Source organism: Lygodium microphyllum, chromosome 21, assembly GCF_053477565.2.
Source record: "Lygodium microphyllum isolate KBCC chromosome 21, Lygodium_microphyllum_v1.1.10, whole genome shotgun sequence".
Classification (NCBI taxonomy): Eukaryota; Viridiplantae; Streptophyta; class Polypodiopsida; order Schizaeales; family Lygodiaceae; genus Lygodium; species Lygodium microphyllum.
This window is the reverse complement of record NC_141155.1, coordinates 105,541,318-105,564,103: the sequence shown is the minus strand read 5'-3', so window position 1 is coordinate 105,564,103 and position 22,786 is coordinate 105,541,318. Positions and strand designations below refer to the sequence as shown.

At 38.3% G+C, this 22,786-nt stretch overlaps 1 protein-coding gene across 2 annotated transcripts in view; it reads left to right on the top strand.

Annotated features, from left to right (window-relative positions):
• Positions 1-14,119: 14,119 nt before the first annotated feature.
• The window catches only part of LOC148018382 (uncharacterized), a 65,381-nt gene continuing 56,714 nt past the window's right edge, over positions 14,120-22,786 (top strand). Inside the window, exon 1 of one of the 2 annotated variants that reach the window (XM_087662263.1) lies at positions 14,120-14,586. In XM_087662263.1, the coding sequence (XP_087518389.1) occupies positions 14,227-14,586 (360 nt within the window). In that variant the 5' untranslated portion in view covers positions 14,120-14,226. The remainder of the gene's footprint in view (positions 14,587-22,786) is intronic. The other variant, XM_087662262.1, reaches the window with a different exon arrangement.

Below are 22,786 nucleotides of genomic sequence, written 5' to 3'. Positions count from 1 at the left end.
TATAGCTGGACTATACCCACATAGTCCATCATTGGTTATGGTACATTCATTGTACCACCTCTTCTTTGCTTAGCAGGTTCACACTTGGTGATCACATGTATATATGTTGTGGCTGTTTCATAGTATTCTTTTATCATGTTGTAGACTTGGCTTTTTTGTGTGGAAGAAGAATAAGATTTTAGCCCTATCTCTCTGTATTCTCAAGTCTCCATTGCTTTTTTGTGTATACTCTCCTCTCTTGTCTTTCAAGGTGTTGCATGAGGTTATTTAAAATCTCACCATAGCATTCATTGAGATGTTCTTTCTCCTCCCATATTTGTGGAAATGCTAAGCATTCCTCATGTTCTTGGGATAATGTGCCCATTTCAACATGAACATAGATGCATGTGAGTAACTTCAATCTAGCATCCAATTCCATAAGCCACTCTATGGCATTTCTATTTTGTATGCAAGCTTGCTGTGTTGCCATTTCCTCAAGGGTTCTTCATTACTTTGGTCTTTAGTATGGCTGGAGATTTAGTGTGAGATGAGCAAGATTGGACAAGTGTAAGATTGCTTGTGCTTTCCATGTTTTTATGTTTATCTTGAGGCTCTGTTGCTACCATGTCTTGTTCCTTATTGAATATGAGAGGTGCACTCACATCTAATGGTTGTGACTTTTTTTTTCACCTTTCATTGGGCATCATACACTTTAGTATGGATGGACCAAGTTTTTAGCCACAAAAGTTGGAGGTAACTATTGCTTGGGATCCTTGGAACTTTTGGAAGCAACCATAAGCTTAGCGCTTTTAGCAAAAGCAAATGTGGAAATATCTAGTGTGATAAGGCTATCAGCTTCTTGGTTTTTTTCTTAGGCTCCTTTTTTATGGCTTTTGTAGCAGTTGCTTACTATTGTTGTTGTTTCCTTTGCTTCCTTTTCTTTCTTTTGGAGTACAATGAAAATGCAGGCTTAAAACATTTTGGGCCTTCAATTGGTCTCGCAATTGTGTCACTAGGCAATGAAAATGCAAACTTAGGAGATTTTGGGCCTTCAATTGGTCTCGCACTCGTGTCACTAGGCAGCTCATCAATGATGTCTTCTTCTTTTGTCTTCTTGTGGGGCTTCCCCCAAGTCAGGCTAAGCAACATTGCTAGGCTATGATAATTAAGTTACCTTTTGTTTTGGAGAGCCTAGCTTTTTGACCAATTCTCCTTCACTAGATGCATTAACCATGCGTGTTGGTGATTGCTCTTGCTTAGTTTCCAACTTTGAGGCTTTATCCTAGTAAATTGTGGATGGCTTGTCCTTGGTGATTTCAATCAATGTTGCCTCCCTCAATTGTTCTTTTCTAGGTTTCATCTTGCATTTAGGTTTGTTTTTCTTCAATTGAGAAGGCATTTGTGTGTGGTGCAATGTAGGTAGTATTGCAAGTGGTTACCCATTGCTATACACTTACTAACTCTCCATTGACATCTTTGCCTATAAGATTTGGGCCTTTTTCATAGGTCTTAAGGAGTTTTGTAGGTCTAGCTCGTACCCTTGGCATTGTTATTTGCTTAGAGAATAATCATGCTAACCATTTCCTTCCTTTATTGTGCATTTGTAGCAACTCGTTAAGGAATTCTTTGCATCCCTCACCAAGCTTTTCTTTCTTGTCAGTGATTTGTTCCTTACCTTTTCTTTTAGGACTAGATAGATTTCCTTTGCTGAGTGTTGTGATTATGGTGATTAAGTGTATATTTTACAATGTATAGTCGATCTTGCATTTCATTTCCTTTTTAAAGGTCCTTCTAAGGAGGATTTCTTTTCCACCATCCTCATTATTTGGAAGGACATGGAATATGATGGGCAAGCTTTTCCTCTCAATGGTTGTGAGAATCTTGCACTTTCTAAGAGTGCATATTGCTTTCCTCAATAAGGACAAAGGGTGGCATTAGTCTATGTTAGCCTATTTGGCTTATTTCAATCCATGTCTCATAAATTGAGATAGTATTACTTCTTCATCTTCCAGGTCTAGATCCACAAACTTGACCTTTCGCATGCAAATGTATGAAATTCTAATTGCACTACTAGATATGGTTAGTGCTTTGAAATCATGGCTAATCCATGCAATGCAATGCTATTTGTAGAGCATTCAAGGTTAGGGTTGTTGATCTTAGTTATCTTTGCATTACTTTTCTAATGGTATTGTCCAATCAATGTGCAAGTGTTCCCGTGCAACCGATTTTCCCTTGATGGATGGCATGGCTCTTTTAAGTTCTATATTCTTTGGCTTTTCTTTTTTTCTATTTGTTTTGGGTGTGGACTTCCCTTATTTCTACCCTGTGCTTTTGTTTAAGACTTATTGCTAGGTGCATTTTCTTTTTAGTATTGTCTCTCAATTTGAGTCAACTCCCTTTAACAATCGTTAGTGGTGAGTGCATCTTTTGTCTATGTCTATTTTGATGTGGTTCCTTGTTTCCTTATTACTATTTGCAAGTATGGTTCTCGGGTTTGTTTGTTTATTTTGTCTCATACAATCACATGTTGTTTTCTCATGTGCTTTGTTGCAATGGTTTCTCTCGTAAGATACATGATGTTGGTTTTCCACATTTGTTAACCAATACATTGAGGTACAATTCAAGTGCCCTAGGTGCAACTTGTGCTTAATCAAGATTTTAACTTTTCCAATCAGCAAGGTATCATGCACGCACAAGTTTTTAGCACAATGTGATGTATTTTCAATCTTAAATTTTAGGCCTTATGTTCCCTCTACTTGAGTATGGTCTCCTTGTCTTCTTCTATTATAATTGAATCTTCCTAAAGCCTAGTGTAGCTAGTCAAGGCAATGAGGTCAAGTGCAACGTTGGAATTGTGAATGCGGCCTAGGCTTTCAAGATCATATGTTTGTATGCAATTAATTGCATGGCTTTAAGCAAGGTTGTCCAAAAGTGTTATGGCTCCCAGTGAGGCTCTTGTAAAGCCCTAGGGTGTTGTTTTTGAGAACTACTTGCATATCAACTTATGGAATACCCAAGATAGTTGTTTGTGAATGATGGCTTGTTGTGTTCACAACACAATGCCTTAACTTAGTGTTTCAAGTGTACAAGGAGTGGCAAGAGCTTAATGCTTGGGTTTTAGTGATAATGTTCAAGTTTGGCTATGATAGATTTTTAAAAATCTCAATCTTGACAAAGTGCATAGGCACTTGTTGATTCAAGACAAGACATTGAGGAGATTGTTGAAGATTGAAGAATGGTGACCTCTAGGCCCTTGACTTTTGAGAGACTTCACAAATCATTAGGTGTAGCTCCTTATCGACTCAACATGTGGTTCAAGATATCTAGTTCCAATCCCTAAGGTAGAGGGCAAGGGGATGTGAGTGTAATTGCAGGTGGAGAGTGACACTATAGTGGAAACCTAGTGTATCCTAGTGTTGGGTCTACTACTCATCATGAGTGATGGTATTACTAGTGTCCAATGCCCATGTACACTATAGTGACACTATAGTGGAAACCTAGTGTATCCTAGTGTTGGGTCTACTACTCATCATGAGTGATGGTATGATTTCCTAATGAGTGTATACATGTACGAGCAAACCAATGTGTGACATATAACTAGTGTCCAATGCCCATGTACACTATGCAATATGATAAAACGGTTGGCCTTTCCAAGCTACTCTATCTTTTGATCGAGATTAGATTATGCATTTTCCCATTCCCCACAATAAGTATTCCTATAGGTGAGCCTATGGCTGCCTACCTAAACCAATCATCATATTGCTTCCTGGGCCGCCAGTTTCTTGTCATTTGGCATGAGTTTGGAGCCACGCACATCTAAATCACCTTTCACTAGATTCAACGTGTGTAAACCCAAAGCAATAGCGATGTCGGCTTTGTCGACACAAAGTATATGCTCAAATGGTTTCAATACTACACTAATGGTTACACCAAATAACCAACTTACTAAGAATGTGTGTTATCATGCTAGGGAAACCAACTTTCACTCATAAGTGTTGTGCCCATTGCAAAATCAAACTCTCTTTCTCTCCCTCTTTTCCTTCTCTTCTCTTGTTGCATCTCTCTTCTTCTTCTCTTTGAGCTTCATTGGTTTTTGTGTTTTATGGCTTTAAGTATTGAGTTATTGCCTAAAGCAATAGGGCATTCAAGCACATTTAGCAATTAGGGTATAGAGTGTGCTTACACTATTAGGGTCTTTGGGCAAGAAGATATTGTGATGTGAATATTGCTTTCATCCCCAAAAGAGAATGGCAAGTGATACACTGAGGGTTTTGTTATTATCACAAGACACATATGTGGGGTGGAATACTAAAGGGCTTTTTTGAGCTCTAGCATGATGAGACCTCGAATTGATGACTTGTGCCCTTAAGGTGAGGATTTTCCAGAAGAAAATTCTTTGGGACCAACCCCCCCCCCCCCCCCCCCACCCAAAAAAAAATCACATTAAGGATTTTATTGTGTCCTTAAGTGGCCTATGTTTTACACCTAGAATTCACACTCAAGTTCAATTAATCCTACTACACTAAGCACCATATGTGACCTAATGAAAACATGTGTATTGTGCAACAATCATCCTATAATGATGATATGCAATTGTGCCCAAGTCTATGGAGGGTGAGCAGTTAAGTCTCAAGGTGTACTAGTGATACCTAGTCTAGTATCCATGAATGTGCACCTAGGGAGTAAATGGTTGCATAAGTGAATGTATCAATTGTGTGTGTAGTGATGTGAAGTGAGACATATAGGTGTGTGAGAGATATGTGTGATGAGGTAGGATGTGGCATATGTGTGAGTGTTATGTGTGTGAATAGGTGAGTGTTGTGACTTTCAATGCATTGTGCCTGTGTGCACATACTGTTGGCATGTGATACATCTTATAGCCATGTGGTGATAGCATCATGTGACTAGGCTAATGCAGTGCTTGTGTCAGGAGTGTGCATGTAGTGTATGCAAAACATGTTAATCCAACACCTATTGTAGCTAAAGGTGTGTGGTGCGTCCTGCTAGTAAGCATGCATATGGGTTCACATGCAAACAAAGAATGATTGCATGCATGCTTGTTTCGTGTGTATATGTGTGTGCACTTATGAGTAGTGTCTAAGCGTGGTGTGTGTCATGTGGATTGTATGGGATGCTAGCGCGGTTGAGATGATGATGAGCTAGAGCCAACATGAGGTGATGGTTGATATTTGACATGATGATGATCACAATACACATGTACTTTTATGGCAAACCAGATTGAATACTTGGGTCATACAATTGGTGAAAAGGGCATCAAAGTGGATCCCAAGAAAGTGTAATGTGTCAAAGATTGGCCCCACTCCCCCAAACTATACTTATTTGTGAGGATTTCTTGGACTCTCTTCATTCTATTGGTATCAATAATTATGCTCATGTAGACACTCCTTTGATTGGCTGATTAAAGCATGAGATATCCTTTTGGGAAGCAATTGTTACTAAAACCTTCAATGAGTTGAGAGAACTTCTTCTTTCATCACCTATCTTGGTATGTCTGGAGTTCTCCAAAGAATTCATTATTTGTGTAGATGCTAATGGCTATGGGATTGGGGCTATTCTATATCAAGACCATGGAGTTATTGCTTACAAGAGTAGGAAACTTCATGACAAGGAGCATCAACTTCATGTCTATGAGCAAGAAATGGTTGCAATCCTCCATGCCATTAAAAAGTGGCATCATTACATTTATGGTAGCCATTTCAAAGTGAAGAATGACCATCAATTGCTCAAAATGTCAAACCCTTATCAATCCCCCTTAATTGGCCAATGGTGAAATCTAAGATCTAATAAGGCCACTCGAGCCTAAATTGGCCAACTTAATGATTACGAGGGCCCCAAAGTAGGGACGATTATAGAAGCTAAGGCCTCAAAAGTCCCCTCAAGTCAATTATGGCCTATATTGGCCGAATGAACATAGTCATTCCCCCATTTTGGATCGAGCATGCCAAGTTAAGCCCTTATGGGCTGCCATGAAGAAAAGGGGTCAATTTAGGGCCGAGCATGACAAGTACACCCTTGTGGGTTTCCTTGAGCAACCCAACTTAAGCTCTATCAAGTTGAGTAACAATGAAAAGGGCCTAATAATCGGGCAACTTATAAAGAGCAAGCCCTCAAAGGGCTATAAGTGAAGTATAAGCAAGTACTAAGGCTGAATCACGAAGAGGCCCATTGGCCAATTTACAAAGGCCTACTAGCCCAATCACAAAGGCACATCATAATGACCCTTGGCCGAAACAGTGAGGGATTAAGGCCTTACTAGGTGAGAGATGGAAGTCATCATTGCCTTTTTCCTCATGTAGATGGAAGTCGTCTTCTTCTTCCCTACTCTTCCATCTCTCAAAATACAATTTTTATGTCCCAAAAACTGAAAGAGCAAATTCAACACACAAAGACTTAGCTTTTCATTCAATTCACAAAAGCTACAGAGAGCTATAGGCACTCAAAACCCCTACTTCCACAAGTCCCCCTACTTCGAACCCGCAAATACGTCCCTTACCAAACCCACAAATTGTTAAAACCAAATATAAAAAGGTTGGAGTTTTTAATGGTTTTTATATCTAAGGTTTATTCCTAACCTCATGCTAACTTGATAATCAAATTCAAACTCAATTTTTTTCAACCCAATCTAATATTTTCTACTCCATCCATCCTACCCTATGTCACACTCGTTTCAAAGCCACTCTTAATTTGTTTTGGAGTATGTGCTCATATTCCTTTTTGGAGTAATGCTTCTATTTCAATGCATAATAAAAGAGAGTGTATGCTATCACAGGTGATTTCATCGTCCCAGAAACAAAACCAAAATGTTGGGGCTTTTGCATGCTCAATCTCTAGACTTGACAAAATGCTTATTATCTAAAGTGTTTCACTTGATTTGGCAATGACTACCTCTCACATAGCCAATATATTTATTGCACTCATTGATCTATATGTTCTTCTCTTGAACCACATGAAAGCAAGAACAAACCAATTAGTAAGAGTGTAATAAGCTTACCATCTTACCTTCTCTTGACATTGCAAAGCAAAAGCTTGAATGCCACTCCACAATATATGCAATGGTCCTCAATTTGCCTTCTCTACTCCATAGTTCCTAATCCTATCTGCAAGTGCTTGATCCGCAAGAGGAAACATGAAGAAAAAGAGAAGCAACCCAACCTCTCCTCTAGTTTGTCGCTCAACCAAGAAGGGAAAGAAGAGAAGAGTGCAATGTAAGGAAGAAGTTTTACTCTCAATGTCCTTCACTCTCTCCCTCGCTCTCAAGGTGAAGCACAAGAAGATAGAGTAGAAGCAAGGTAAAGAAGAATGCTCTCAAGTTTGCACGCCACAAGAATGAGCTTATCCATTCAATTTCTAACTTTTATACATAGGGCTTTGATTTTGTGCTTCCTCTCAAGCTTGGCGCTCATCTTTTCTATTTAGCTCTTGGTCAGTCTCTCTTGATTCACTACATACATATTTAGATTACATCAACTGTCACAAAAGTGAATGGAAGTTAGTGCCCGCACCCTTGTGAATCTTACTTTTCGATAATATTTGGAAGTTAGTGCCCACACCCTTGTGGGTCTTACTTTTTGATAAAAAAAATATTACAACTTGCACTTACATTACGCCCAACTTAGAATAGCATTACAAACAATTATATACCCATGGATATTAACAAAAAAATATTGTACTCCCTGGATCTTTTACTTGATTTGCCATTTTTCCACTTTTGTCACTTAGTTTTGTCATTATGTGCCTTTTCGGTTTTATGGTTAAAAACTTGCCTCATAGAGAGTCAACAGCTCCTATGGAACATTACCTTCTTCATGTGGCCAAGACCTAACATTGAGATTACATATCAACATAGATTTTTATGGCTTGCATGATCACACTAGAGCTTACATGGAGAAAACAACTCCCTCCATTATTGGGAGCCATGCAACGTAGCCTCACTTGGCCACTAACACGGGGTAGCCTCTTCAATATCTTATGAATAAGTATATGTGGCAAACCAAGATTGGTAGAGTATGCATGAGCTATTAGGTTGCCTTGTTTGCCACTAAGTGCTTAGATTTTCTAATGCACAACTTAATGAACTACACATCCATATCACACCCATTTGGCATTAACTATGAGAAAAAATATTATTAAGATGGATTCAAGGTGCAACAAATATAATATAACAAATGTGAAGCTAAAATGTAAGGGATGATAGAAGAAGATGAAGTAGAGAGAGAGAGAGAGAGAGAGAGAGAGAGAGAGAGAGAGAGAGAGAGAGAGAGAGAGAGAGAGAGAGAGAGAGAGCCACTCTTATGCCTTAAACAAACTTGTTTCTTCTTTTAAGTCACATGTTTCCTCCATAGGTTGTCATCAATGACATCAAGAGCATGGATGCAAATATGGGGTGATATTATCTATTTGAGAGAAGGAAACCTGTTTAATTAATTGGAAGCAAGATGAAGCTATTGATGAAGGCAAATGGGAAGTTATTTCATATGAAAGATAGGAGAGATGGAGAAGATAGACTGTTGGTTTCAATCTACTTCAAAAACTTAGCTTCATAGGGTCTTGTCTATGGTCATAGAGATATTCTCTCTCTTCCTTAGTCTCTCATCTTCCTTCGATGTCCCTTTATCCCTTCTCCTTTTCTTCTCTTCCTATTCGTATGGTGGAGCACACCATATGTCAAATTTAGCATCTCAAATTTTACATACATATAACTTTATTAGACATAAAAGAATTTGAATAAGTTAACAAATTTATAAAAAATAAGAGAATGTATAATAGGGCCCAACCTTCCCTGTGACAAAAGCCATGGTTTGCCATCCTTCATTATGGAATATTGATTTACATAGGTATTTACATTCATACTATGTATTTAATTGCAAAGAAAATGCAAATATCAATCAAAAGATAAAGTTTTGTGTGTCAAGAGATTTCCTATAGCTCGTTGCAATTGTTGCAAAGAGTTTTGTGTACTAAATCATGATGTTTTGGCATCACATCATGTCTGGAATATGGCAAAACCCCCCAATTGATTCCAAAAGCTCTAAATTCTAACTCTAGATGAGGTAGAAACAACAAAACTAAGTTTTTACCATGTTCTCTTATTTTACACATCATATTGCTTTTACAAAGAAAGCTATGAAAGCTTTTTCAAAATGGACCTCATAAAGAAAATAGCAAAGCATTCCATAAAGAGAGCATATTTTGATAAAAACATATATTAGATCTAATACTTTAGTATATTTTTAAAAGATATTAAATTAAATAAATTAATAGCAATAAAGATTAATGATTTAGTAAAAAAATCAGATATGTATTATCTTGGTCTTTTTTAGGTTTGAAATTTACAAATACAATAATAATTTTAATAATACATAATATCATATAAATACATATTATTGTACATTACACTACTATAGATTTAACTAAAGATTACTTATACTCAATAATTCTTTTTAAAAATATTAATTCACCTAATTTTGCCTAATATTCTATGTCATGTGACAATGGTATGACAAATAGACAATGAAAATTAACAAATGAATAATCTTATTTTTGTAGCAATTTCCATCATAATCCATTGCCCTAGGTGCACACTACTATCATTGTTGCCTGAACACTATCAATGCCATTGAAGAAGCCTTGCTCTTGCTCCTTGGAGGAAGCCATATCCAATGGTCCACTTTTGAGGTTGCATGCATGCGGACAAAGGATCAATAGTTTATCCAAAACATAACAAAGGTGCTCCATGAGAGTTCCTACAACTCATATCATCATCATACTCTCCTTTAGGTTCTTCTTTTTACTATGTCTCCCACAAGGGCTACGACATGGCAATAATGTTGTGGCATATGCACTTGCATGATAGTGCTAGCAATCTCTTCGTGTCATCTCCTTATTCATCATTGTCCTCTTTTGTGTCTTGCATAATGCTACTTAGCGCCCCTTCTCTTTGGGCATGTGTGCATGTAGTTCGGTTGGTAATGCCTAGGACACCATTATTCCTTCTCCCCCTTTCATCAGTAAGTTTAAAAACTTACCTTTTTGTGATGATAATACAAAACAAACTATAAGTAAATAACTTAATAAACCATCTTCTAAGAGTCTCTCTATTTTTGTCTCTCCCTCTCTCTTTCTCATCTCATCCACATCAACCTACTCTTCTCTATCTTTTTTTCATATTACAAAAAAAAAGGAGCACAAAACAATCTGCTAAGACGACCCCCCCCCCCGTGGTCGATTCCCCCCTTTGTTGTCTCATTCATTATCCTCCTTTGTCCATCTTCTTTTTGTATTATAAAGGAAAAAGTAGTTACATTTATTCCATACATTTTTGAGTTTTTATTGAGTTTCAAGTTTGAAAACTATTTTCAAGTTAAACAAAAAACCTCTAGTGCTAGATTATAAGCTTGCATGATTACCACCTTAACTAGCACTCCACACTAGGAGTCGTGCAAGCATGGGTCATTAGGGCACCCTAAAGCGCTAGTGTTTACCCCTATCCCCCCTTGCATGATTACCACCTTAACTAGCACTCCACACTAGGAGTCGTGCAAGCATGGGTCATTAGGGCACCTTAAAGCGCTAGTGTTTACCCCTATCCCCCCCCCCCCCCCCCCCCCCTCTCTCTCTCTCTCTCAACACCTTCCCTACTAACTATGCTAACCACAAACTTACTTCTTGCAATATCACCCTATCATATTATTTTCTCGTATTTATTGAGATTCAATTGAACTCAGGATGCCTTCCCCCACCTCCCAAAGAAATTTTCAAATTCTCAAAAAAGACTCAACCTATTGAGCTCCTATATGGCACATAATATGATATATATCCAAAAGACATATTAGCCATACATGTACCTATGCAAATAATAATGAAGGTACCATCAATAATCAAAATATTTTATAACTTGCTTACACTTTTCTTGTAAGTATTTATTAGAAATTGTAATGTTCAATTGCATACTTACATAAACTTTTAACTACTTACATTCCAACACAAGTAGATAAATAACTCTATTGTCATGTCACTTGAAGGATAGTGTATATGAAGATTTGCTCTCTTCACATATTGTAATGTTATCCCTCATCCAACCTTTTATTCCTCACCTTTAAAATCCAATATCAAAAGCACACATATAGATGCATGTCTAAAATGAAATCTATCATAAACACATGTATTTATATTTAGCATGCCATATTTGATAGGTAAGCATGTATTCTTCACCTATAATGCTAATTCATGGTAGGCATGTCCCAAGCATGAGTGTTAAGATGCCTATAAAGCAAGGATAAAGCACACGCGCGCACTCACACGCACACACACCCCTTTTCAAATTCTCATACAAGATGTAAACTACTCAATTCCTATTTACCACACAATCCAATATCTATCCATAAGATATGCCAATCATAAGTGTACCTATGTAAATAACATTAAAGACTCCATCAACAATCAAAACCATACATGTACCTATGCAAATAACATTGAAGGCACCATCAACAATCAAAGAGTTCTAAAATTTACTTACACCTTCATTATGATTGTTAGAAATTGCAATGTTCAATTACCTACTTAACATAACTTTTATATGCTTACATTCTACCGTAAGTAAATAAAAAACTCCATTGCCATGATTTTTCAAGGGCATGTTGCATATGAATATTCACATTCTTCACATGATGTAGCCTTAGTCTTGACCAACATTTTCCTTGTTATCAACGAGCCACATCCTAAAGGGAGGTAGGTGCATTACAATCAGTCACAAGATTGATAGTGCCATGGCCTTTGCAGCACCTATCATCCTTCAAGATAATGACATAGTGAAATCCTGTAATAATATATAGTTGTTTAGTAAAAAAACACATTACAAAAACATTTTCCTTGCTCACCTTTAAAGCAAAATATCACAAATATGCATTAATGCACACCCAGAAGTAAAATTTGCATGGTTACACACATGTATACACACATCATATTTGACAAGTATGTATTGTTTAATTGACTATGCATGCATATGAGTCTTGGATATTGACATATGTTTTTGCTTGACAATTAGAGGGAACATAATTGCTTTGTAACATTAAGTATTGAGTGAGAAAGGAAGTTGGAAAGTAGTAAGATAATACAATCTTTAAATGGATTTCGGACTAAATGGAAGCAAATCTAGAAAAATAATTTTACCATATCTCCATGGCATTCTATGACCTTTTAAAGCCTGGAATAAGCATTAGGTTTTTGGTCCTTGATAAAGGGAAATGACATAAATTTCACAATTTTCCATGGCATTCTATGACCATATATTTTGGGCTATAGTTCTATAGGATATGTAGGTTATCAAAGTAGACTCAAAAACAGAGGCAAATTACATTTCTTTTCTAAAGTGCCTTCAATTTAAACATTGGATCACAAATTGTATGATTTGTAAAACATTCAACACGTGTCTATATGGCGAGTGCATTTTTATGTGTGTGTGTGTCCATGCATGCATGTGTGGCATGCATTGCACGTTTATGCAATTGTGCATCTATGTGCGAAAACATTTGCATGTGTTAAGCGCTTAAAGATGAAAAGAGCGTGTTGTACATACTTGAATGGAATGAAAATTTTTGTATGATATGTTCTATGTATGTATGAAATGTGCTCACATGAATTAGAGTTGAAATCATACAACCTCATGTGTTCGATCCCTATGAAAAGTAAGAAGCAAATATGATACAACCATTGAAGTAACAAAACATCTATACAGGATCCAATCACCACAATTTCGGAAGCTCTCCAAACTTCAAATCCTACTCTCACAAACGCAAACCCTCATCTTCCTCAAAGTCCAACAACAATTCCTATTCCTCAAAACACATGATCTCAAGTCTCCTTTCCTATTCCTCACAAAGCATAATCTTCCTCCATCCTCAATGCTCACTTTAAGCAACAACAAATGAACAACAGTAAACACATCCTTCTATCTTGATGATAAACCCCTACGTACAAACAATTTATAGCTAAATAGAAGCCGATGTTCGACACCATCTTAAAGCTAAATAGAGGCCCAATGCTTTGAGACACCCTTGCATATTAAGTTTTCGGTACAAAGTTAAAAGTACGACAGCTACTCATTGAATCTCCATGAGCCTTAGCCATATTCTTTTACATGCCACAATGACGGGGCATGTAGCAATCACACATGAAGCCCATGTAAATACAACAAAGACATCATAATATGCATATTTGCCTCTCCATGTTATCTTTGCAATTTAATGCTCGTCAAAAGGGCAACATTGCTAGCACAATAGAGACATGAAGACGTACATATTGACTTCTACATTTCTACTATCTCACTTCAATGTTTGTTAGAGGGAGCCATTTCTAATATCCTAAGATTGTTTTTTAATGCATACCTTTGATGCATTGATTGAGATTAAGTAAACATGTATAGCCTCCCCTCTTGTTAGGCATATTTGGATGAAGATACATGACTTCGAAAGCTTCTTTGTTGGGGTAGAAGGAAGAATGTCTCTTATTATGTTCAAGATGCTAAGAATGTTAGTAAGAATGCTGAACATGAAACTCTAGCTACACACAATGTGTGTGTGCGCGTGTGTGTACTTTGGCACAAACCAAGTGCATGAGATGTGCATTCTATAAGAGTTGCTTATACTTGAAATGCTGATAATATGAACATATAGATTCTATGTTTAAAGAATCGACTTCTCATAATTAAAGCATCAATAGAAAATGAAATATGAGAGAGAGAGAGAGAGAGAGAGAGAGAGAGAGAGAGAGAGAGAGAGAGAGAGAGAGAGAGAGAGAGAGAGATCTTTCATATTTGAGAAAAAATAGTTGTTGAATTTTTTTTCTCTCTTAAGGTTCTCTAAATTTGTGCTAGATGGTGTGAGGTTCGGTGACAACTCTAGTAGATGTGAAAATAAGAGATTGTATAGATTGTTCTCTCAAAGTTCGCTGAATTTGTGCCATGTATGATGTTATCAAATTTGGTGACAGCTCTCGTAGATCCGAAAATAAGAGATAGATTGCATTTGGGCTTCACACTAGTTGCCACTGCACCATTATACTAACATACACCCTGAAGGGCAATGCTCACAAAAACTACTACTAAAAAGGTCGCAAAATCGTAATAAACGTCAATATTGGTTTAGAACCAACCGAATATTGCGACAAATAGCTCCATTGCAACTTCTCACTGTTCTGCGGCTCGACTGGCGTCGCTGTCTACGAGCCTACATGGCGTCCTCTTGCCTCTCTTGCCTCTCTTTCTGCGTACCGGGAGCGTCTTGCTTCCGGCCAGGCGGCTCCACGTCAGCACAAGACAGTTGGAGAAGGTTGCAGTCCGTGATGTCTGTATCGATTTGTCATCCTGTGAGGCAAGATAATGGTGGAAGCAGCAGCATGAGGAAACGGAGGAGGAGGAAAAGGGTTTACCTTCTCGAGCCCGCCAGCGACAAGCATAATGACCGGTGTGTGTTTTGTGTGCCTTGCCAGATGATGACGCAGCAGCCACAGCAAGGGCTGTCCTTTTGGAGCTTCTTCCCGTCTCAAAGCTTCGTCTACAGCTCGAACCTTGCGGATGTCGATACTGCTCAGGTGATCCATTTTATGTGGACAGCACTAACGAGGTAACAAAATAGAAAATAGAGGCAATTCCTGAATTTCGAAAAAGCAAAGTGTTGTAGCAGTAGACAGAGTAATGTAAAACAGAAAACATGAAAATGCAGATTGCACTATAGATCGTTCAAAGCGAGAAAGCTTTAATTGTTTCCGAATTACTAGTTTTACATGGATAGACTACAAGGATTTGAATAATTTTGGTACAAGGTGTTCTCAATCTCAAGTACAAAGAGACGCGATTTTGTCAGATGAGGAGTGGAAATAAACACATCAGGCTCATCAGCCGTAAAGAGTGGATCTTTTCTTCATTACTAACTTAGTCATGACTCATAATGTGTATGCTGTCATCTGGAGGTGCAAATGCATATAATATCTATTCATATTACACCCTCTTGGCCCCATGCATAAGAGGTTAGAGGCCTATTCTAAACACTCTGTATGTTTTTGGGAGTGTGCACTGCAGTACATTACTTAGAGGGAAGCATCTCCTTGTTGAACATCGTTTTCAGTTATTCCCTTAGCTCTTGCATGTGATCCAACCTTGTACGATCATTTACTTTTGAAGCAAAGTGCAACCCATGACTTAGGTTTGCAATGTTGGAATGATTCATACATGCCGATTTAAAATATAAAAGTGGAAGTGCGAAGGACCACTGTAGTTATCGGTATATAACAGTAATTGTTGGATTGGAATAAGGAAATATGTCTGACAGTCTCTTGCTCTCCAAAAAGTGAACACACAGCCACTCTTGCTGTCTTCTATTGAATGCAGCCTTGTGCTGGAGTGTTTTGATGAAAGTGCACACTTATGGATGATGTGTATGCTCTGTGGGGAGAACGTAGAATTGCTGAATTCAGCTGCATCATTTCAATGAATAGCATGAACTTGACTATGAGAAAAATGCGGTCCTCACTACAATGCCCTAATGACTAGCAAGCTATTTACTCTGGATGATTCAATGATAGAAAAACAAATCACACTATTGAGCTAGAATGCTCTGGAACCTAGATACAAAGAAAGATCGCCTCTAAAGCTTGGCGCCTCTTGCGATAACTCTTTATCATTAATAATAGAAAAAAAAATCAGACTATTGAGCTAGAATGCTCTTGAACCAAGATACAAAGAAAGATCGCCTCTAAAGCTTGGCGCCTCTTGCGATATTTCTTTATCATTACTAAATTGCTAATATGACTATTCACAAAACCTTGATCACTGGCTTTCCGAACTCAGCTCTTAGCAAGCCAATCCAATATAATTGTGTACAAACGTGTAATGCTCAAGTATCTATTTCAAATCGCTCTCACAGCCAAGACCAAGGATACCAAATGAGAGAAAAATGGCCATGATTCCATGGAGGCAGAATAGGACCAATCTACTTTTGAAAATAGGATCTTCTTTAATTCTTCTTTAACAAAATCTGTCTTGATCGATCTTTATTAGATGCCATGAATCACAAGAGAACCACAAAACCTTGTAGGAGAACCACTCGAGGAGCTTTGAGACTACATCGTTTAGCTTGGAACAGCATTACTTGCACTAGATCAGCCATTGTTTGCACAAGAAATGCCTTTGCCAACCCAAAAACTGCCATCACTTACTGAAATCAGTTTCGCTAGTAGCAAAAACGGCTTTTCCAACATGATAATCAGCATTGCCAACATGGACAGCACAACCAACTTCAACATTAGTAGGATCAATAATTGGTGGCAATACATTTGTACATGGTAGCCATGATCTACACAATTATATAACTTTTGAGGAAGAAAAGCTGCGTTTTCACACTTTTCTTTGCGTTTTCTCGATTTCCCTATGTTTTGCCAGCTTTTCAATTAAATAATTAAATTTAATTGTTTGATCACTCTCATTAGTTTGTTGAATTTGAGTGTCCAGTTGCATGTATCCTTTGGCATTGTGCACTGTTTGGAGGCTTGGCCTTGTTGCCACTTTTGTGTTTTCTTCTCTAATAGGCTGCCCAATAGTTGTCTTGGTAGCAACCATCATTTCAGAGAGATTACCTCATCATCTTGATCATTGATAGCTTGTGAGGATTGTGTTTCCTTCCCTCCACTGCTGTCCATTATCATCTGGTGTCTTCTTTGATATCGCTCGCTTGGAGGATTGCGTTTTTCTCCCTTCATAAAGCATCCTCATCCACGGGTGCTGCTACGCGATCAACGAGGAGATGCAATCATTTGTAAGCCTTCATTGATGTTACTGACTCAACTTTGCTTGCCTTAGTACTAGTCCCAGAGATATGGAATCCTAAGGTGTCAAAAGACGAGACGGTATGCTTTGATACCATGTCAAAATGACGGTAGGGTTTGTGGGAAGAAACACCGAGTGTACGGCAAATACTGAGATAAAGAAACTTAAAAAGAGTGAAGAAATGATAGTCACGGATCTCATGCACATTCCTCAAAGGTGGCCATAAACATATTGCTTGAACCTTCGTGGGATTCATACGAATACCATTTGTCGATACTATGTCTCCCAAAAAGTGGATCTCATGCAAGAAAAATTCACTCTTCTTGCCATGAATGACCAGTCTGTGCTTAGTAGCTCATTGGACACAATGTCCAAATGCTTTCTATGCTCTGTTTGATTCTTTGAGTAAACAATCGTGTCATCAAAGAAGGTACCCACAAATCCCCTATGTGGCCTAAAGATGTGATCTATCATCTGATTAAAAGTGGCAGAAGCATTCGTAAGTCCAAAAGGCATGACAAGAAACTCATACAATCCAAAAGATGTCTTGAAAGCTATCATAGGTACACTCTCCGGTCTAATGCGAATCTGATGATATCCACTTTTCAAATATATATGTATGAATATAGCTGCCCCCTACAATTCATCCATAACATCATTAATCCAAGGGATTAGAAACTAATTCTTATCGTGATTGTATTCAAAGTATGATAGTCAATGCACATATGCCATGAACTATCCTTTTTTGGCATAAAAAACATTAGAGAACAAAAGCGAGATGAGCTAGGCTGAATCAATCCTTTTTCAAACAACTCACTTGACTCATTTATCTCCTATTGAGCTGCACTTATCTTGTAGGGTCGCTTATAAGGTAGGCTACTTCTAGGGATAAGATCTATGCCATGATCTTTTGGCCTTTCAGGTGGTAGTTGCTGTGGAAGTGACTGAGAGAAGCAATCAATATACATTTTGAGAAATGAAATGTGACTCTTCTCTAACTTTGACATGTTCCTAACATTTTTATTGTCAACCTTATCCTTAGTAAAAAACCAAGTACGTTGAAAGGTGATTTTTCATTACTTTGGAAATAGTAGCAGCCATCACAACAATGATAGATTTCCCTTTCAACTTTATATCCAAAGTATGGGTCTTGCTGTTATGCTAAATAGTGATTACTTTAGCATGCAAATCAATCACTGCATACACATGATGGCACCAAGGTATACCAAGTAAGAACATCATAATCCTCAAGCGGAGTAGTAAAGAACTCTTCGCTGTCCACATATCCCTCAATGTGCAAATGAAGCTTTCCAACGAGCAATGTGACAAGCTTTGCATGGCGCTTGCATGCCAAATCAACTTCTCCCATGGTTCCCATGTTATCCTCTCTGATAGCTAGACAGGCTGCCATGTTTGTAGGGATAAATATGTCTCATGCTCCATTATCAAATAAAATCAAAGCATGCTGATCTGTGATTTTGCCCCATGCTTTGCATAACTTAGTAGCATCATCATTGGGTTGATTACTAATAATGTCTGGCATCAATCCAATTGATGTTTTGGGCTTCTTGCCCTTGGGATCTCCTTGATTTTTTGAGTTTCCAGCTTGCTACCTATTGAGATAGTTAGCCATGTGACCGTTGTGTTTACAAACAAAGCATTTATTTGCAGCCCTTGATTCTTTATGTTATGCAATTGATTTCTAGCCCTTTCCTTGCTGTTTTGACCTCTTTTCATAACCTTTGACAACTTCTTATTTAGCTTCTCCCCACTTTCTTGGAAGTCTATATCTTACCCACGCAGCAATACATCAGTTGTAGCAGCAGTCTCTATGAGTTGAGACATGCTAGACATGGTGGATTTAAGAAAGTGGATGCCTTCCAAATCCACCAGAGGATTCAATGAAGTTTCCCCCGAATAGGCTTCATCAAATTGTTGAATAAAAGTCGAGGCTTTCAGCCTATCTTGTGTACCACTGAATGACTCAAAACTTCACCCCTTTTCAACCCTCATCATAGTCTTTTCCTGCCCCGTTGGGAGTCAAGTTATCACACACTAGTTGTTGCAAAAAGGGTGCATTTGCTGTATTTGCATCACGAGCAGCACCAAAGGAAGCATTTTGCATGACTAGCACTCATTCGTTGAGCCCCATAAGCACTTGGGGTGTAGATGCATTATCAAACATGCTACTTTGTACCCTAGGCATCATGCCAATGCTGCCATACATGGGGTTATGCATATTACCAGCCATACTCAAATATATTGGGCCTTACACAATATGCATTGGTTGCTGTATACCATAAGGAGTTGTGCCATACATTCCTGTATGCGGTCCTTGACTGACCATAGTATGGACCTTGAAACATGTGAAATATTTCGTTTTATTTCGTGAAATAAGGTCGCGAAATGAAAAAAAAAATTACGATTTTTTTTTATAAAAAAAATAGGGGTTTTTCTTTTACAGTTAGCATTTTTTCCACCCTGCTTGGGTGCTCAATCATCTTCTCCATCTTTTCATGCTTTGTTTGTTTCATGAAACAAAGTCGCAAAATGAAGTTCTTTAAAGAGTTTCTTTTATTAAAAGAACATGCAGATTGTTTTTCTATCACAACCCACATTTTTTCTATATCCTCCTCTTGCACAGCCCATCATCATCATCATCATCATCATCATCATCATCATCATCATCATCATCATCATCTTCTTCTTCTTCTTCTTCTTCTTCTGCTGCTGCTGCTCCTCCTCCTCCTCCTCCTCCTAATCTCTTCCTCCTCTTTGTCCACCTCTTCCATACACTCCTCCACCTTCCCCTCTACCTTGGGCCTGTCACCTCAAGCGAAAATGCCTTCTCACAAGGTTTTCACTCACGCAAATCAGTACCTACTTTCACTTTATATTATGTATTATATGTATGTTGTAGCGTATGCATTTTGATTTGTGAGTCATGAATGCTAATTTCTAAATTAATAGGTGAAATGGATGTTTTGGTTTTAGGCTTTTGACTTTTGACTCTAGGATCTAGGTGGAATGAACATTTTCATTTTATGGATATGCTTTCATCCTCTAATAATACTATAAATGGATCTATTTTTAAAAATCTAAACTAAGTAATCATAATTCTAATCATTATAAATAATATTTTTTGAAACTTTGAAACTGTTAGACGAGCAAAACATGTAGCGGAATAATGAAAGACATAAGATCGATGAAAGAGACAATGTGCAAGATGTAACTGGGAATAGGAATCCACTATGACAAGAGTACAATGGTTGAGCGCTAGCTCACACACTCCACAAGATCCCTCTCTCCACACCAAGAACCTGCAAGTACAAGTGTAATAATGGACTGTGGCCACACTCCCTCCTTTTATAAACAAAAATAAAGGAGTTGTCCTAGCCACAAAATAGGTTGGTCAATTACCAAATAAAGAATAAAGAGAGCACCTATAAATTAGGTTGTGGGCATCCATGAACATGTGATATGACCACTTCTAACACCCTCTCTCATAGTACAGGTAAACAAGCAATAAACAAGAATACCCAGGGGGGGCCAAGATGCACCATGGATATTCCAGCAATGTGCATTTTGCTGGATGTGCCTCAGCAAGAAAGCACCCTGAAGAAGAAGTCCAAATGCCATAAGCCCTCTTTGAAAGCAAAGTAGTCGAGCTAGTCACCTACACCTCTTGTAGTCACATAAGCTCCATGGATAACTCGTCGTGACACCAAGATTCCTCCACTAGAGTATCAGCATGCCCTTCGGGTCCCCTCGTGCTTGCAAGACCACACGAATACATCAGGTCACTCGTCCCAGGATGAACTTGGTGCTGGACACTCCAATCCAAGGTTTGGATCACCATAAGATGTGAACTTGATGACACACATCAAATCCACTAGTAATGAAAGAGCATCAGCATGCCCTCTTTCCATTTGCACACTTGCCCCTTCTAGCTAGGAGCATGTACAGGCATGTAGTATCATTAGAGCCAAGAACCATCCACTCGAGCCATTGATAGGCCCAAGTGAACCAAGAGGATGTAGACATGTACATTGTCTCGTGCTCTGCCAAGCATGACCATGATATCCACCACAAAAAAGAAGCAGCATGTCTTTTGTATCTTCCTTTGCTTCAAATGTGACACTATATCACACCATTCCGTCTCTTCACCTTCATATGCCCGATTGGGCTACATCATGATAGAAGTAGAGAGTCCTCCACATGCTGGAGCAATCCGATACCTTCTCTAATAAGCACATGAATACTCAACCATGGCTTCATGAGCTGTGTTAGAATATGGAATCGGTCAATCACAAGAGCACCCAAATAAATCATGATGAAGTGAAATGAAAATGGAAAGTACTTGCATTCTATCTTAGTCAGGAGAGAGGAGCATAGGGAATGTGAACGCCTTCAATGAGCTCAAAACACAAAGAGCAATGACACACAAACTCAAATGGGCAAGAGCAACCAAAGAAGAATACCCATATGAACTATTGTAAATAGATTGCACATGAATAAGGGCTTACATGAAGTCTAAAAGACGAGGTCAATGTAAATGCAAAAGGGAATACGTGAATGCCAATCACTAGCCAGCATGAATGAAATGACCACCGACTTGGGTAACTAGAGATATGTGAGACGTCACCAGCCCAAAAGCATGGAGCCACATGGAAATGTAGGCATCAACAACACAAGCATCAATGTTAACGTCTAACATAGAAAAGGCTAATCAATAAAGTATACCATATGCAGTAGCACCACACGAGTAGAATCAACATGACACATTGAAGGTAGGTCAATGAGTGGAGTGAGATTAGCACGGCTAGAGAACCAGCACCAGATGTCCAACACGGTGTCAAGACACTGGTAGCCAATAATGATAAAATGCAGCAAGTTTAGAAACACAAGCAATAACGTTTTTCAAAGCCACTACAAGCGACAACTCCAACAAACAGTAGTTAAAGAAACTCCTTACTTTTCTTCCTATTCTAGTATGCCTCTTATTTTTCAAAGGACTTCACCATACAATGTGATGTCAGTGGCCATGATATAGGGGTTGTTTTGTTATAGAAGCATGGAGTTACTGTCTTTGAAAGTCACAAGCTTACATATAAGAAGATGGCTATGAATGTCTATGACCAATTGATATTGCATATTTTACATACAACAAAGAAGTGGCACCACTTGTATGGCAGTTGATTTAGAGTTTAAAGTGATCATAGGGTCCTAAAATATTTTCTCACTCAGTCAAATCCCACTCCTAAGTAGTATAGGTTGGTATCTACTCTACAAAATTATGATTTTGGCCTCACTCATATGAGCAAACATAGGATTGATGATCATTTATGTCAACGACAAATGCAACATTGACATCATCCATGCAGGCATAGGGTACATGCAGGCCACACAATAATAAATGCAAGTGATTGACAATCTCCACTAGCAATACATCAACATAGGTCAACGCAAGCTTGGGAAAGTCATTGCTTGGGAAAGTCATAAAAAAACGCAATAGTTAAGCGGAAATGGATTGACCACTGCAAAGCAAAATGGCAACGTGAACATAACTTCTTCAAAGAACCTAAACATTTGATACCATGTAAGAAGAGCAAAACACGCAGCGAAATAGTGAAAGACACAAGATCGATGAAAGAGACAATCTGCAAGATGTAACTGGGAATAGGAATCCACTATGACAAGAGTACAATGGTTGAGGGCTAGCTCACACACTCCACAAGCTCCCTCTCTCCACACCAAGAACTTGCAAGTTCAAGTGTAATAATGGACTGTGGCCACACTCCCTCCTTTTATAGACAAAAATAAAGGAGTTGTCTTGCCACAAAATAGGCTGGCCAATTACCAAATAAAGAATAAAGAGAGTGCCTATAAATTAGGTAGTGGGCGCACGTGAACTTGTGACTATGTTTGGAAGCTTCTTGCTACCCAAAGGCCTTTGAAGATGAGATCTTA